This window comes from Labrus mixtus, chromosome 5 (assembly GCF_963584025.1).
Source record: "Labrus mixtus chromosome 5, fLabMix1.1, whole genome shotgun sequence".
NCBI classification, from domain to species: Eukaryota; Metazoa; Chordata; class Actinopteri; order Labriformes; family Labridae; genus Labrus; species Labrus mixtus.
Window position 1 is genome coordinate 9,971,820 of NC_083616.1, and position 18,760 is coordinate 9,990,579.

The 18,760-nt window shown below is 39.8% G+C and overlaps 1 protein-coding gene across 9 annotated transcripts in view; it reads right to left on the reverse strand.

Annotated features, from left to right (window-relative positions):
- Nucleotides 1-10,879: 10,879 nt before the first annotated feature.
- The window catches only part of pbx3b (pre-B-cell leukemia homeobox 3b), a 59,648-nt gene continuing 51,767 nt past the window's right edge, over nt 10,880-18,760 (reverse strand). For 4 of the 9 annotated variants that reach the window (XM_061037683.1, XM_061037684.1, XM_061037681.1 and 1 more), the window contains 5 exons: nt 16,737-16,899; nt 16,070-16,147; nt 15,559-15,671; nt 14,114-14,203; nt 10,880-12,543 (listed from right to left, as the gene is read on the reverse strand). In XM_061037683.1, coding sequence (XP_060893666.1) covers nt 12,451-12,543; nt 14,114-14,203; nt 15,559-15,671; nt 16,070-16,147; nt 16,737-16,899 — 537 coding nt within the window. In that variant the 3' untranslated portion in view covers nt 10,880-12,450. The remainder of the gene's footprint in view (nt 12,544-14,113; nt 14,204-15,558; nt 15,672-16,069; nt 16,148-16,736; nt 16,900-18,760) is intronic. The other 5 variants (XM_061037688.1, XM_061037687.1, XM_061037686.1 and 2 more) reach the window with 2 other exon arrangements.

Here is an 18,760-nt window from a genome sequence, read left to right on the forward strand (position 1 = left end):
TGTTCCATCAATAGAAAAACTTCACTTTACCTTGTGCTCCTTTCTGTTCTGAGGTAATCTACACATCAGCTGCTCGTAGCCTCCTGTAGTCTGCAAACAGAGAGGGATATCACTCTTTGTATCTAAATCCAGAGACAGAAGCTTGTTATCTCAAATATAACCTTATTGATTTAACAAACTGCTACCTACTATCCAGCGCCAACATTTTTATATTCATGACTCTTAAGATTAACAATACTTTTTTTCCTTTCGGCCAAATCGACATCACCTGAGAATCATCCTGACCATAAAAACCTGTTTCTGGCTCTGATTCTAAGACGTTTAAATGTTAACATTCAGGTTGTTGTTGTTTCTTTATTTGGTTATTTTTATTCTTGTGTTTTTTTTAACCAGTGTGATGGACTGTTTATTATTTGTGTAGTATAAGCAAGACTTGATCCTCACCATCCTCTAAGTTTTTCTTCTCTGCTGCTCTTTTCTGGTGTTCTCTGAATGTTGTCATGGTGTGCAGACTATTTTTAGATCCCACAGGACTACACTGGTAATATTCTCATATAAGCATGTAGTGTGTCAGTTCTTTGGTCAGAATATGGAGGGGGGGGGGGGGGGGTCATTTCCCATCCCTCTCATCCCATGTCAATTATACCTGCTTGACTGAGGACATACAGCTGTTAACCCTGAAGAGCTGCCCACAAGTGAGACCATTATGAGTGTTACTGTGTTTGTAAAGATGATCTACTCAGGCTTAAGAGAATTAAGATATGCTCATTACTTCCTTTAAAAAATAATGTGTACCTCAATGTGTGCATTTTCTTTGGCAAAAAGCTTAATGACAACTCTTTTAGTAGCATTTAGCATTTTCACCCCTTATTCAGTTTTACTAGTTTAGCATCAAAGTTGCATTTAATTTGAATGACGTTGTGCTGTAAAAGCCAGATGCTCGGAGAAGAAACAGACAGGTTGATTCCTCCAGGGGGGAAGAAAAATGGAGAAGGAAATATGTTCTCGCTAAGAGTAAAACCCTGTTCTGAAACCGCATCGTGTCGTTTGCATTGAGAGTATAAATGTTTATGAGCGAAGAAAAAAAACACACGCTCTTGGACTATATTTTAGATTCTTCCTCAGAGGAGTTTAGTGGGACTTGTAGGTGGGATCAGAGTGTGGAAATCGTGTCGCTCTTGCTCACTCTCCCAGCCCGTGCCGTCCTGACAGGTTGACAAAGGGAGCTGCGAGCTAACAGACTTGACAACAAGTGCCGGCGACAACCATACAAATTAAGGATGACTTATGATGAAGTATTGTGGTTAGAGAGGCAGGACGGAAAGTAGCAGGACTTCATTTGTGTCAGAGTAGCAGTGATGCTAATGAATTCATGCGGTTTGGTTGGACTCTGTGCCAAGGTTTTCAAATTCATGCAGTGAAGATCCTCCACGACTACACGGCTGATGCTTTCATTTCAAATATCTTTTATTCTTTGTCTTCTATATCATGTCTTTGATTTTATGTCATTTTCAATCTGGTAAACAACATGCTGTATTTGTTTGCAACTAGGTTTGACCACCACTTCCAAGGTCCCATTTTCGGCGCTGAGGTTCTAAGGCAATGGAGGGTGATCATTTTATCCATATAGTAAATGACCTTTTATTGAGAATGTCAATAGGAGGATCTGGTTACCTATGTTGAGGCAGAGGGAGGAACTTAATTGCTCCCAGCGAGTGCAGTCTGAGGACTTGATTAGACCTTGAACCACTTCTCATGTTTTTCATTTGTGTGGTGACGACCTTCCTCCTGCCTGAAATCAGCCCCGGCTCATTCCATGTCCGCCGCTCTCTGGAGATTCATGCCCCAGTGACTCCAACTGACTGCTGACTTCATTCTGAGGAGGAAAAAAAAAAATCTGTTCACTCTTTAGAAAGCATACACTCCATTATATCCAATCTGAAAAAATGATATATAGTATTTTTGAGCTCATAATCAGCAGTATACAAATACAATGTAAGTAAGACTGAGGGGTTTAAATGAGCTAAAATCATAATCCTGATTTCATAAAGCTTAGATTCTTGAAAACAAAAGAGCGCATTTTAATTTGGTATAAAAGACGTTATCATGAATCAAACAAACCGGTTCAATGAAATGTGTATGGCATTTGAAGACACTGAACTCTGAATGTTGACAGTTTGATTTTTGCTTTTATCTGAAAACACAATTGAATTTACAGATCCTCCCAATGATTTGGTGAAACGACAGCGTTAACATGTCTTTAAAAGCTGGCTCTGCTATTTTTATTAGATCAAGGAGCTACAGCCGCAAAAGAGATGGGGGGGGGGGGGGGGGGGGGAGCGGAAATCACAATTATAGCGCTCAACTGACCCACCTGCCATTAGCAAGATGAATTAGCTGGGTCCATGCTAGTGACAACAGCAACAGAGGGAAAATGATCCTGGTGCCTCACAGACCTGGGCTCCCAGACACCACCAGGAAGCAGACAGGGGCCACACGGACCCCAGAGACCCTGAGAGAGAGAGAGAGGGGGGGGGGGGGGGTAAACAAGATAAACACATTTACTGAGGCTGGGCTTGTGTGGAAGAGTGATCAGGGTTTACTTCTCGTGCAATAAAATAAATTATGCAGCACAGTGGTGCAGATTGAAGCACAGATCAACATAGCAACCACTCCGGTTAAAATGCTTTCTGAGGTGATTCTTTAACAACTGTGAGGCTTATTGCAGAGGAATGTGAAAGGTCTCAAGAGGTTTTTTTTATGAATGTATAAATGTACACAGGGATTGTTGAGTGTCACTTCCTGGTTTGCTATAAAGCCTTCTCTCTCAGGTTGAATCAGGGAAAAGCAAATGTTCTGAAGTCAAAAGAATTCTGTTTATCCATATACTGCAAATGAAGATGAACCTGAAGATAAAATGTGTACAAATAAAATGTACAGTTCATAAACAAATACATGTATAGGAAATTATTATTCTACTCTAAGTAAGTAATAGTTCACAGGAGGTTTTGGGCCAGTTCACACATGAAATCCCTTGTCTCGTTGTAAACACTGGAAACTACACGTCCCATGATGCAGCTGATGCATATCTTGCATTCCGCTTTTTGATTGCAGACGTCTTTTGAAATCCAATCAAATGTATTTAAAGTAACAGTGTTGACCATTGGTCAAAATCCCAGGAGAAAAAACCGAGATGATTTCATCAGAGTTACTTTATCAGACTTCTGCCAGCCTGTGTTTCCTTTAATGGGTTTACAGTCAGTTGTCTCTATAAGTCTTCCCACCACGCCTTCACTCGAAGGTGATAAAAATAGACGGAGAAACATTTTTTTTAAGCAGCACAATCAGGAGAATCATTGGAAGTATGAGGAAATTGAATCCAGATTTGTATTGTTAATAATACCGCTGATGCCCAGCAGAGAAAGAAATGGGCAGGACTTATTACATATCTATAATAACAGTTTGCCCCAAATGAAAAAAAACATTAAAAAACATTTTTTGGTATTATTTTTTTTAAGGTATGATCTTGAATGTTTACCAGCTTTTTATTTTGCCACTCAATGTTTAAAACCACTTTTCATGCCTGTTACTTCTCTGACATGTGTGAGAGATTGTTCTGAAGGCCAGATGTGCACTAACAGTGAGGTGGCGGATTATGCCCAAGGGGTTGTTTTTTTGCACATCACTGCATTAACAGTGACACGAAGTCTAAAAGTCGTGATCGTAAATCTGTGGTAATGAAACAATAAACGCAAGCTTCATTTTAACACGTTTCCTCTTTGTGATCTCAAGTGGTCAATATCTTTATGCTTGTCAGCTTTGATGGCCAGGGGTGCTAGGATGACTGATGGCATGTTAAATATGACATCATGCCAGTGGGCAGCTTTTGTGAGCGCTGCACCAGTGAGGTCACTGGTCTCCTAATGACTTCCTCGGGGTCCGGAGCCGGCCTGTTTTCTGTGCAGCCTGGAGTCTCTGCATCCTCCCAGTGCATGGCTGTCAACACTTAGCAACAGCCTCCCCCCTCTTTATGTGCTTAATCAATACCGCTATAATCAATAGAATATAAAATAGAAGTTAATATCTTTGAAGTAATACATTTTTCTCTTTAGATTCCAGAGTTTTTAGCACATAATCATAAATGAAATTTACCCTAACTATACATGGATGATACATCCTGGTGGATTCTGCGGGATATAATTGAAGCTTCTTTTTTGAGAAAACTGGGTGATGTTTTGGAGCCAAAACTCTGGTTGCTAGACAAATATGTCCTCGGTACAAGCGCCTCACATCTGTATTTGTTCTGCTCTGAATCATAGGTGGCCCAAAGCTGTCTTGATAAATAGCTACTCCAGGCAAGTATGGTGTATGCTCCCTGACACTATAGGTCACATAACCTTGTTGTCGGGACTAAGACTAATGCAATGTGAAGTGTCAAGTTATTATACTGAAACTAGACTGTGGAGCGGAACCTGAGCCACTGCCGTGATAGCAAGTAGGTGAAACAAGGCAAGGTGAATGTAAAAAGGTCATAAAAGGAGGAGATACCGAGCAAATGAGAGGGCGAGGGAGGGGAAATATGCGACACTAAGTGGGTCTTGTTGGTAGTGAAAAGGGGCACTGAGGTTCTTCTCCGTAGTCGTAAATCATAATTGGTTGCTCAGAGCCGGAGCGATGCAACACAACACAATGCTGACGTGGTGTAGTCGCACATGATGCCAGAGAAGGGAATGTGTTTGTTTATTTCAGGAGAACTAAATAATGCAGTAATAATCCTCCTCGCCGTGTCTCCTGAGCAAATGCCTCAGCACCTGTCAAGAATGTGCAGTATGTTGTCTATTGAGAGAGCAGCAAGAAGAAAACATGTTATTATTACAAAGCCGAGTAAACTAAAGTAATTGTCTGCAGATGGCAAAAACAAGCCACAGCTGTTAATACAGTGTGAAACATAAGATATGAAATATAAATGCAGCAGCGAGGGACTGAGAACAAACTGCATCAGACCAAAAGCTAATGACTTCCCATTACACCGTGTAGCCTATAGCCACGCTGCAGCAGACAGTGCATGGAGGAGGGAGGATGGGCTGCAAAAATTATTTCAAGTGATTACAAGAATCGAAGCAGCTGGGTGCTAAATTTGAGGTCTGGAGACATTTCAGTGAAATGAACATGTTTACTGTTATAAACTACACTAACATGCAGTACATCAGCTTCATCACGTTTGTTTTAAACAATGTTGTATTCTCTGAGTTGTCATAATGAACATGAGAGTGAATTTTGTTGATACAACTCTTATATCTGCCTTCTTAAAGGAGAAATATGTAAGATATCTACTGAATGAAATCATTAAATGACCTTACTATATGATCAGACTTTCACGAAACAAGCTCGGTTGAAGTGCTGTCCTGTCTGACAACAACGCAGCAGCCAGTGTATCCTCCTTATGAGTTTCGATTTTGGTCCAGAATTGTTTGTTTTATAGTTTTGAACAGAGACAGTAGACTGTCATAAGGTACCCCCACACGGCCGTTTTGGACACCCCTTGGTTTGCCAGATATGTGACCAGTTATCACGGCAAACTTACAGGTTTTACAGCGATGGAAACGGGCAAGAGATCTGGTTCAGATAGAACTGATTCTCCCCGACATTAAAAGCCTCTGCTTGTTTCTAATAAGCTAAGAAACGTGGTTAAAGGATAAATATTGGAGATGCTTTTTAAAAATGAAGAGAGGTTGGAAAGCAGAAAGGTTTCAAGACCTATGCAGAGCAGGCTAAACACTGAAGCTTCAGTGTCTGCGTCATGGCAACCTGCGCGCACATGGAATCTATGGAGGAGGGGGCGGGGGGAGACAACTCTCTGATGTTTTGAACTTGGACTGCAGTACCCATTTTAAACACTACGTGTCAGAGTTATACATTTCTCCTTTAAGTATAAAATCCACGCTCTTAATGCCAAACTACGTTGGCAAGAGTTAGAATGCCTCAACATCTGACACGTGCAACACACAAAAAAACAGTGAGCACATGCCGGACAGAACAAACGTTGTTTAGTCCCTGTGCATATTGAAATAGACATTTAAATGAAAAATAGCTGCTCAACCTGTCTGAAAGATATAAAGTTATTGAAGCAGTAAACACTGATGAGGGGTTTCATCCAGGTTATAAACCTCAGGTATATCTCTGACTGTAGACTTTCTTTAACTACTCTGAACACTCACAGAAGCTTCTGATAATCTTTCTAAGCATGTTGTCGTACTTCGAATCCTCCCACCTCCAGCGCAAGAAAATGTAGCTAATGATATTTAACAAGCCACTTTATGTTTAGTAAGAGAGAATAGAAAACATCAGAGGAATCTATTCACAAACATGTTGTCACTTTAGGGGGACCTGTCACTTTCTACCTTTTCTAAAGCCTGTAAATGAATTTCGACTCATGTCTGGGATACTTATTCAATGACCCACTTGCCTAATCTTGGATAACAAATTGGTTCAGCCGCTTTATCTTTTTTCCAGAAGTTGACAACAGGATCATTTGTTTTTGGCTGTCGGGACGTATATCCTGGAAAAGACAGGGAGACAGACGAGACACAGCAGGGGAGAGAGAAGAAGAAGAGAGGAGGCGGAATCCTGGATGGCTTTAGAAACCCAGGAGATTTCATTTACATGTTATACTTAAGATCTGTAAGTCACTTGGAGAGTAACATGTTTTTAATACAGGCCAGTAGTTTGAGTATCTTCTCCTAATAACAAACTGAAACTGAATCAGTCCATATAGGAAACATTGTAATCAAAAGCAGATGCAGCATTCTACAGATCAAATGAATTTTGAAGCTGTCACCACTATATGTTTTATATCATGGCACCTGAACCTTTAGGGCTTAAAACTCTGCTGCATACTAGAAGTAACATCTGATCTGCTTTAGTTGTCTCACTTGCATTGTTTGAATTGGCTCTGTTATGAAGTCTGCATGAGGAAGGCCCACATCATGAATAAATGCCCTAATTCATTTAGTAAAGTGAGATATAGATATTGATTTGTGTGCAGGTTTTTTATGAGTGAAAGAGCAGAAGACAAATCTAAAGGGAGACAGACATTTACCTGTGCTTTTTGCTCTTCTCTTTTTGTTTTCAGATTTGGTGTCAGTGTATTTGAGCAGCACAAAGGCAGCCCTTGCTTGCTGACACGCGTCTGCTAAGAGGTAAGGCAAAACATCTGTCTCCTGTCACAAGCCTTCACATGCCTGCTTCGGCAGCATCGGTTCAGAGATGAGGCTGCACGGTGATCCTAAAGCAATCTACCTGAGCCAAAATGGGGGGGAAATGAAATAGAAAATGAACTTGTAAAGATGTTAGGAGAGCTAGGATCAAATGTTAATTAACTCCACTGTTTTAAGCTCAAAGGCCACTCAGGACTCATCTCTTAATAGAAGTGAGAGCTGCTGCAGAGATCAGTGCAGAAAGTCTCGGCTCCATTATACTCCTACTCACTAAATCAAACTACTGTACTCTACTCTCGGGCTCAGGTCTGTGGCTTTATGAGCGTCTCATGCAGAGAGCTCTAACAAAGCAAAATCATAATCTGTACAGGACCAGACAGACGAAACAAAAGTTAATTCACCAGATCTGTTAAAATTGATGTTATACCTGTGAAAAGCCTTGACGAAGCTTATTACTGTAACATGTTTTACCTTCAGTTAGTTAGAAAAGCACATGATTGCGGAGCAACATCATTTTCAAAGTATTTTTTTTAACATCTAACCCTAAATCAGACACACGAAGATGAGAAACATTAAATCTTTGTGTTACTCATTTTACTGATTCTAGAAACTTAAAGGGACAGATCCACTCTGAGTGATTTATTTCACCTGTTTCCATTCGTTTTGTTACTGCAGGATTACACCCATCATAAACCTTTTTTTTTATAAATGTATAATACATTCATAAACAGTAGTAAGCATTTAATAGTTTTATCATTATAAAACAAGCTAAAAAGTTTGTTTTTATTCAAAATCTTTGTATTCTGTTTGTGCAGACATTACAGATTGGTGTGTCAAATACAGGTTCACCAGAGTGTCTGCACAGAAGATGAGGTAAAATCAGACTTCCCAGCAGATATCAAACTAACCCTCCCAACTTCCCGTGGTGGTTGTGGCAAACATGCTATATAATTGTTATCGGTGTAAGCTGTTGTTTATAAATGTATTTTTCAAAATAAAACTCCTCCTCAATTATAGACAAGTGCTGGTGTATAGACAAATAACTAATTATTGTGTCGTCAAATAAGGTTGCAAAAATAAACAGTTTTTTCTCAAAATAATTATATATATATATATATACTCAGCATTTTAGTAAGTAAGAAAGCATCTTTTTAAACTTTAAAAGTGTGATAATGAATGCTAAATGGGGGGATTTAGATCAAAGGTAAGTAATATTTGAACACCTATTATCTACATTTACACTAAAGACCCATGTTGATAATGAAAGCATTACTGCACCATGTCTTGTCTCCAGACACATGCCACAAGCTTGTGTCTGAATGCTGACGTATTGAACCAAAACTCAAATTGATCCTATAGAACTAACTGAAACGTAAATAATGTTGCGACACTTCATCTTTGATTTTTTAAATGTTGTTATCATATACGTGTCTCAGTGGCTGTGGGCCTCTACATCTCTTCTTCGCATGGGATTGGTTTGATTTGTTTTTGGCATCTCAAGTACAGTTTGTGTTTTAGAGTCAGTAGAGTGATACTGGTCAGGATAGCTGTTTGCTACAGGCAAATACATCAAATGTTGAAGTACAGATTTCATAATAGCCTGTTATCTGAAATATCTCCAAAATCACTTCTATGAACTCAAATCTATGAGGATCAAATTTGTCCTTGTGTAGTACAAATATTGAAACTTTGATGGAGGCTTGAACATGTTGCATAATGTCTTTGACTCCGTTAATACTTTTGTTTTAAACATTTATTTTTAGGCTTTTTATGCCTTATTTTAGGACAGTGGATAGTCATAAATCAAAGAGAGAGAGAGAGAGGGAAGGGAAGGAGCCACAGGTCAGATTCGAACCTGGGCCGCCCACTTTGAGGACTTGAGTCTCCGTACATGGGGTGCACGCACTAACCACTAGGCTACCGGCGCCCCTATATACTTATTTATTAATTTTTTTTGGATTCACCTTTATGAGGCTTTCAAAAAGCAACAGTCAGTGAAACCATAACTGAAGAACAAAGTAGCTGCAGACACTTCTGATGATTTCAGGGGTTCATGTGTACATTATTGTACACAGAGTCATATATAAGAATAAGAAACAGATACATACATGCTTATGATTTTCAGTTTAAACATCCTTACCATTTAATTTAGCAGCTGTGTGATACCATTACAGCTTTATCCATTTTAATACAAACAATCTCTGTATTAAAATCCAGTAAAACGTGGTTCTGTGACCAACGCACTATGAGCTATAAATCAAACCGGGAAAAACAATTAGATTTTCTATTTAATTCAATATGAACTCTACCTTAATAATATAAATGATATCTTTCTCTAATTTAATTGGCACGAGCTGTGCACATATTGCTAATATAACACTGGATTTCCATATTTAATGATGCATGCTTTTCATGGTGAATTTTACTTAGAAAATGTCGTCCTTAATGAACCCTAGAAAAATCTGTAATAGGCGTAATCTCAGAAAATGTAACTTCTTTATTGAAGAGGTTCTCAGGCCAATTCTGCTGAGTGCAGTGCTTAAAAGCCAATAGTTGAAGTCTTGAGGAGGCAAATGTATCTATTTGTAAAGGTAGAGTGAGCAAGTGGATTTTAATCCAAATGGTAGAGGAGTGCAGTGCAGGGCTGTTAGAGGAAAAAAGTATGCACATTCACATGCACAGTGCATCTTTATTCCAAAAGAATGGGCTTTAAAGCTTGTTCAGGTTCACTTTGTGTGAATTAAAAAAATATTTAAAATAGTTTAAAATAACCCTTAATTCTATTATAATTAATCATAACAACACACAGTAGTAAAAGGCTATTATACACTATTATTTGTACTTAAAATTGCTGTGGAAAAAATGTGCTATTCCATGCATGTGGGAGTATTTGGCACGAGTGTGTAATATCAGGATAAAGGTATGATTAGCAGAGAAAGGTGTTCAATGAAGTTCTGCACTGGTTGAGTGGACAAATCTGCTCTCCGGAGACACCGTCTGTGCTTTGTGCTTGAATTCAACTTGTGCTCTGATGTTACATCTCTTTTCTGTCTGTTATTCTATCTTCTATTCTCATTGTTGAAATCAAAACAATTAGCCCTCCAGATATGCAAACACACCACGAGTGGGGATACTATTCTCTATTGTTGCCTTCTGCTGATATTGTGTGTGTGTTAGTGTGTGTGTTGTGTGTGAGACACAACAGTGGACGTGAGCACAGGAGGAAGACAGGAATGAAGAACTCTGCAGAGAAAATGAGGATAAATGGATGTCAATCTCTGTGTGGAATTGGTAACCAATGATCCATTAAGGCAGCCTTTCCACAACAGACAGACCAAATAGCCTGAATTAGAAGTGCCTGACATTTCAGTTAATTGCACTAACCATGTCAGCATGGCAGTAGCTGCAAACCAGGTTAAGTCTTTACCTTCAGCACAGTGTGAAACAGGAGCTTCTATGTGCAGAGATGAGTGCATGTAGGTGAACACATATTTGAAATATAAGGGTGAATTTGTGCGTTATGAAGTTATAAAAACTATGAAAACACAACATTTAAAATCACACGACGCAGAAGTTTTGGTAAGAAGCAAACGTAGACACTTACAGTAGTGTAGAGAAAAAAAAACGAAAAAAACATCAATGAATAGAGGCGCAACCTGCTGTCATGAAAGCAAAAGGTTTATTCATGTTTGAAATCACACAACTACCACAAGGAAGACTTTTCAGTCCAGGGTGTAGTCTGGTTAGAAAGAAACACTAAACATCTTTAATACATTAGAATCACTGCCACAAATCATTTGTCATGACTTTTCCGTTTCAGAATCACATACAATAGAAAAAAGAGAAAAGAAGTTTTGCACCCTGTTGAACAGAGCTCAGAATGTACAGTTCTGAATACTGAAACCTCTATGCATTACACTTTTTATACTCAGTTTTTCTTTTCTTTTTTTGCATGATTTAGTAACAAGATGAGCAACATTCAAAATGTTTTTTTTCTTCTTCTTCTTCTTCAGTATTTACAACAGTTTTACTGTTTGGTGTTAATTTATCAACAATGTTCATCGCAACTCCTCGTAAAAGCCACAAACCAACAACTTCCTCCCTCGACCCCTCCCCCTCCCCCTCCCTCTCCCCGTCCATTTCTCATGGTATTAATATTGTTATCATTTTCATTGTTTAATTTTTGTCATTTTTACGTCGCTGTGCGGCCACAGCATTTTATTAAAAGATTAAAATATACATTAGATTACATAGAGAATGAAGAGTTTACAGTGTTACGAGATGGAATCCAATGAACTTCATCAAAACAGGAAATTAGAGCAAAACAAAGTGTGGTGGTGATGCTGTTTAGAGGTAGTAAGTGAGCACTCTAAGCTACAGAAATGTTGGAAATAATGGGTGTATGAATTTGAATGAGGTAATAAAGCTGTGTATTGATTGGTTGGATGTATAATTACTCTTAAGCTATATTATGTACAACTTTTCCTGTGTAACGGGGGCCGGCTCCTGTGTGCGGTCGCTGACGGGATGATCTACTGTTCGGGGGGGGATTTGTTTGATAAGCAAGTACAAATAAAAAAAAATGTTTACATATGTACATACTAAACATCAAATTATAAAATATGGAATGGTGTCATGTTAAAGTCAAGCAATCAATTACACTCCTTTATGTTCCAGACTTTGAATAGTGATTTCCTTCGACTAATGTATACAGCTGTAAGGCAAAAATAAATCTTGAAAGGAACTACAAAGCTGCCATGGAGCTGTCAGCGGTAGCATTGTTGAGTTGCTGGACAAGATTGCGAGCACATTACAGTCAAAGAAACAGCTGCTTGAATCTATGTATTGTATGATCTGAATGAGAACGCAATTATGAGAGTGGAAAGCGGTAATTAAATCAGAAATCAAACAAATTAAAACGTCTTAAAAAGTGTTGAATAGATTGTAAAGTAGTATATAAAGTCCACATCCTTAAAATGTACTGATCTGTTTGCACGTGTGTGTGCTTACCCCTACGACACACAAATAAGAGCATGATGATTCATGAAGACAGAAAGAAACCACTGAACAATCAGGAAACACTTAATAATGGATGATGTCCAGTTGCGTGGAATCTGCTTGACATTGGATGGAACAGGGAAACAAATCTGTCGTGAAAAGTCTTTTTTTTTTTTGTTTTCTTGTTCAAAGAGTCCATTTGCCCATCTGGAGGTGCAGATGCATCAATAGCAGATCAATTCGAGGTATCCGAGTGCACACTTCCTGGTCCTTCTGTTGGAGATATTACAGAAGACGGAGTTGTTGCATCTTGCCACCCTCCATTAGCCTGGGACACAAATAGGAAAAAGGGTTGAGATTACAATCTTGTACTCTGCAATATGATCTTGCTCCCTTTTTACTCCCGAAATGTAACACAACTCTCCAAAGATGGAAACAAGACGTAGACACTGGTTGTGTCAGCTGCCATTAAAATGTTTCTCACACACACTGATGCTGTGTGATGAGTCCTTTGCATTACAGTAGCATCAGCAAAGACACTCTCAGGAAACAAATTTGTCTCGTGTCCCGACCAATGGGAGCTCTCCCTGAAATCAGCGTCTAAGCAGATTTCTGCAGCGGCCGACAGCTTGTCGCTACATATTCTGCTGTCAGTCAGGGAGAGGGAGGGCTCGGGCCGGGTGAGGTGGAGAGAGCTGAGTGGAAGTGACAGGGCAGGGCCTCTCCCAGAGAGCCAGTCTTAGCCAGCCTGACTTTGCTTCGCTCCAGGCGTGACCTAGCCTTTACTGGATCTTTCTACGTCACCGCCAACAAAGCTAAAGGTTAGGCTATGCTAATACATCTATAAAGCACATTCGGGGTTCTTGCAACGAAACACGAGCATTGGAATGAAGCAAAATGTGTTGGTACTGTCTTCCTCTTGTGTTCTGTTTCCCTCTCTTCATGTGTCGAGGCTGTTCAGTGCCGTCAGTTGCTGTTTTAGTGAGGATCATACTGAGCCGTGCTGAGCCACTGGGCACAGGTCTACACTGCGCATGGAAGTGAGAAACCTTGTGAGAAAGTGAAAAACACTTGATCCTGGTAGGAGCTGACATGTCTGAAGAGCTTATAGCAACACGGCTTCAGCAAAGCCAAAATGACACCAAAAGCAGTGAACGCTGGCATCAGCCCCCACCATTTGTTTACATAGAATGTGTTAATTTTCTCTGGAGAAAATCACTTTCTTCATTTCCAGTAACACTGCTGTGAATCTAACGCCTTATTTTTTTTATGCTAAAGCTTTAAATAATATTCGACTGTGAAGATGCGCGCATTATACCCAACAGGCATGACAATATGAAGAGAGCAAACACTGAGCTTCTGATACAGTGGAAGCTGTCTGATATTATTCCCCTCCCCTCGCTCCTCATCCTCTCTCATCAACCAAATTAATCTTTACCCTGATAGCTGCAGATTATGTGCTGCTTTACAAAAAGGCGCCATATCAAACCTCATCAAGGAAGATGGAATTCATGTCTGGAAAGAGCTGCAGGCGATCACATGTTCATATTTTATCATGGAGATAAGGCTATGGAAAATTCTGTGAAGCATTTCTAAACAGCCAAATGCAATAGATACCAAGCAGAGAAAAAAATCTGCTTTTTTCCCATCTCAAAGTTTGAGTCAAACCAAGTATTAAAATATGTTTATTTCAGTAAAGCTGGACATTGTTTTCACCTGACGTGTTAAAGATTAACACTTCAATTCGTATTAAGTTAACTTTTCTCATTTGGCACATGTGTGTGTAATGTTAAATAAAGCACTGCTTCTCATCACAGAAAAAAACGAGGAGCAGAATAACTTAAGAACAGCCTTTGTCTCAACCTTTTCTAGAATGTAATGAATAAACATCTACTTACATTTAAGCCATGTGGACTGTACATGGTGTTTCCCCTCAGAGCATCATTGTATCCTGCCGTCTGACTGATAACATGGTGCAGGGTATCCACCTGAGGGGACAGACAAGGTGGACAAGGCGGTCAGCTCGTTGTCTCCGAGGCCGGTCGACACTTAACTAACTGTGCAACATGCTCAGTGAAGCAACAGATACTGACTAGTGTGAAATCACAAAGGGAGTCCTGCAGCAAATGCACTAACACAGCTAACATACAGCTCCTAAAAAAAAAATTATCAGACCACTTCAAAGGTTCCTTCAATCTCTGTCTTCATACGCGTGGAAGCTAATATACTCCAGTGTTTGTTGAATTTCAACTCAGGTAAACCTTGCTCTACTTACGGAGGTACTGTTTATGTGATAACCTGATGATACATCGAGTAAGACTAAGCGCTAAGAGTGGCCTTACATCACCAGACAGTATTGTGAAAGACTGGTGGAGAAAATGCCAAGAAGCATGGAAGCTGTATTTGAAAATCAAAGTTATTCCACCAAATATTGAATTCTAAACTATCCCTAATTTAAAACATTTTGATTCTGTTTGTAGCATCACTTGTCTGCTTTGTTATCTTAATCAGTTGTCATATTCTGAAAATAAAATACCTTCATGACAGTATTTCAGTTTGGATGTTGGGAAGCTGTAAGAAATGTTTCATACAGTAAAAACAAAAATGTTCCTGTTTACTCAAACACAAACCTATAAATAGAAGAACTGGAGAGAAACATTCTTGCAGTGGTCTCTTAATTTTTTCCTGGTGCTGTATCTTCTAATACAAAGGCATACTGACTTTACTCACATGCTCAAATCCATTATTTATTTAGATTGTGTTTATGCATCAAATACTCTTCCTGTTTTAAATTAGCATTATGTTTACATTAAAAATGACTAAGCATGTTTTTTTTTTCCTAAGTGCATGGTAGTGATTATGTGTCAGTTGTGCAGCTGCATTAAACTTACAAAATGGAAGACATCAACAACACACAATAACAAGATGAGACAGGAAGATAGCAATATAAAATACAGAAAAGAAGGGGGGAAAACACGGTACCAAAAACCCAATACCAACCCAAGAGTTCAAGTCAAAGCCAAATGCATTCACTAAATGGTTACTTTGAATGTTTGAGTAGAAACTAGGGGAATTGCTTTGTGGGGTGGGATTATATTTTGGCTGCCAAAATATTCCATCCAAAGCTAAATAGTCGGTAAACACTTGAGTCAATCGGAGGTTTTAGGTGGCCTCGTGATGTTATTTTGAACTGCCCTCGCATGAAGCAGCGTGTCTTTCTTATTGGTCTATTTTTGGATGTGCTTCAGACTGCACTGTGGATGGCTCAGTCAGTACACAGGCAAGACAAGGACAGCTCTCTGCACTGCTAGAGTCAGGGACTGTCCCCGATCGTGGATCCTACCTGTGACTGTACATTGGCTCCGACTTGTGCCCCTTGGTAAGAATCCCCATTCAGACTCTGCATGCTCAAGAACATGTCCCCAGAGTTTGGGAGGTTAAAAGAACCTGAAGAACCTGGAAAGGGAGGATGTAAGTAGCTGAATACATGAGAAAGGCTATAAAAGGGGAAAGCACAGACACACAGAGACACACACACCACGCACGCAGAAAAATACACTAAAGAAAGACTCCAATAAAGCAAGCAACTACAGGGGTGAAGGAAGGAAAGGGGAAAAAAAACAGAAGAGGAAGAAATGAGGGAGTCAAGAGGATCTATTTTTTTCTTTTTCTAAATGCGATGGACACAAATGAAATGAAAATCACATGACACAGAGGGGACCGGTTCTATATGCGGGTTTGGTCGCTTAAGCTCCCAATTGTTCCACATCACCTACTTCCAATCTAAGGTTTGGCAGGGAGGTATCACATGGTAAATGACAAGGACAATAAGAAGCTTATGAAAAGACCAGTACCAGTAAACATGTTGGTTAAAAGAGTGTTTTTGCTCTCGGCAGAATCCAGCTGAAACTCTTCATCTTTCATCTGGAATCCTGGGTGCAAGAAAAAGGGACCACTTCATAAGCTTACCACACTCCGACGCAGGTCAACCAAGTCCATACCCAGCATCACATTACTCATAAAAAAGCGGACTAAACATGCCTTTTAAGGCTTCTTATCGCTATATGATTCTTATTCAATATAAACTGCACAAATGCCATCTTAATATTCTACTATTACTGTAGGTAAAATGCTCCCAGCCATTATGTTTCACTTTATTTTGCAGAAAAACAACACTACTGTTCAGTGGGACTACATACCATTAGATTACAAATGACATATAGTTGACAGAAAGTCGAGGGGAAAACAAATCCCAAGGCATCTTTCTGATTTTTTTTTTATTTTGCCAAAAATACATATGTTCTCGGTTCACAAGTCAGGAACGCTCTCTTTATGCATGAGTTTGCTCGGCATCAACTGTCTTATAGACAGGAGACACTGTGATCCCCGAGCTGGGAGCAGAGCCTGTCACTCTTCTCTGTGTGAATGGTGCATGAGAGAGTGAGGCAGGTAGGTAGCAGGTTAACAGCTGAGGTAGAGGGCAGATCTTTTTTTTTTTTCTCTGTATGCAGAAAGGCCTACCGGAGTTGGGTGTGGTAGGGGAGTTGGCCTGGCTCTGCACTGCAGCGGCTGCAGCGTGTGCCGCGTTTACGGCGGTCTTGGCGGCATACAGGTTGGCTTCTTCCTGAAACTTGCCGATATTTTTCTTGTACCGGATCCTTTTGTTGCCAAACCAGTTGGATACCTGTGTGCGAGAGCAGAGGGAGGAGGAGCAGAGGAGTCAGACGTCAAGCAGCCACAGCAGCGTGCACTCAGCAGTGTGATTGTTTCAAGATGTCATGTTTGGGTCCATCAAGTACCCAATTCCCAGCCCCTGCAGTAATGTCCGCCGGGTACACAAGCTAATTAAGCCGTAATCAGGAGCCACTTGTGTCTTCTCATGGATGGGAGCATGACATGCTCTCAGATGTGTCTCCTGACAAAACTAAAACACAAGGGGCTCCTACAGCACACACACTAAAGTCAATGTAATATATACAGAAGATCTCTCGTATCTGGGCTGATTGTTAAAGATGCAAATCCCTCAGTGAAATATGCCAACGTTCATATTTTACCCCCTGAGGAATTCTCACTGATTCCAGATCAGTGAGTCTGTGTGATTGACACTTTATGTAAATGTTGAATTATGAAATATTATTTAGAAAAAAACAGCCCAAAGTGGATTATAAGAAGAGCTGTTGAATTTTAAAATAACTCTAAAAATTAAGTGTTTATATCTCACACAGATGAAAGCAGGCAGCTCACCGTATAGTCAAAACAGTCATTATTTTGTCTGGCTTTGGCAGCTGTATATGAGTGCTTTACTGATACAGCAGTGAGACATTTGAATGTGTGTGAAAGCATGTTTAATAATTGACGGAGCAAATTGTGTTTATTCAACGTCTTAGAAGTGTACAGACCTGCAGACATCAGAAGTAGTAAACACAGGTGATTGGTGCGGTCAGTGTTAATTGATTTGTGAAATAAGGAGAATGATTTAAATATGGAACTCTAAAGGCACTCTGAACATAGTCCTGAGTTCAGTTTAATGTCTGAAAGTGGGTGTGTTCAGCTTTCGAGAAGCTGGAAATGCTAATTCTGTAGAATTGAAACGATGACATAGAGCATCAGTCTGACTGAAAAGTTGTACCGGACTGAACCTGATGTGTGAATGCTGCCTCTGCAATAACTGTGGAATAATAATGAGGTGATGCTTGTTTTTAATGGTTCTATAAATTAGAGTGTCTTGTAGCTGGGCCACTGCCCCCTGTATCCCCACCTCCCCCCATACAGGCCCTGCAGCCCTCGGCTGGACCAGCCAAAGAGCAGCTGCCCCTAATGACGCTTTATTTAATTTCCACCCATGTGCTTAAATTTTAATATCCCCAGCAGCCCGCTGATTCTGCGGCGTGAAAACTGACTGGATTTGCAGGACATCAGATCATTTCTATCCTGCACGTCTCTCTGCTCTAAATCTTTAATATCTAGGCAATTAAAATTAATGACCATTCAGGCGAGGCCCACTGTTGGCAGGGTTTCCTTGACATCAATTGTTTGATGGGTTTACCTAGAGGTTAAACTAACAAGCAAGGTTTAATTGGAAGCAATGAAAGCTCTGGCCATCATCCTTTTTACTTAACCTGCTTAGAGTGGATTGTGGAGCCTAAGAGCAGGCAATATTCTCCCACTTTTAGACGGCTCACAAAGCGCTGCACAGAAACCCTGGTCATAGAAACTGCTTTCTAAAGCTCCTCAGACTGTTTAATTTAACAACATGTTTGTGCAAAAGGTGTATTAAAGAGGACATCATTCATGTGTGTATCTGTTGATAAGTTTGATGTTTTTTAAAGGCCCATCCAGACAGACATTGCAAATGAGCGTAGGCTTTAAATGCTGTAGTGTGGCCAAAGGTTACTAGATCCATACTTGTCCCTATTCATATAAGCGGTGTTTGTTGTTTGCACTTCATAACTTATTATCTTCAAGTTGGCAGTGGCTGATTAGTTAACTTTTTACGTCGCAGCTCTAAGGCCATGATGCATTTTGATCTAAAATGTGCTTGTAGA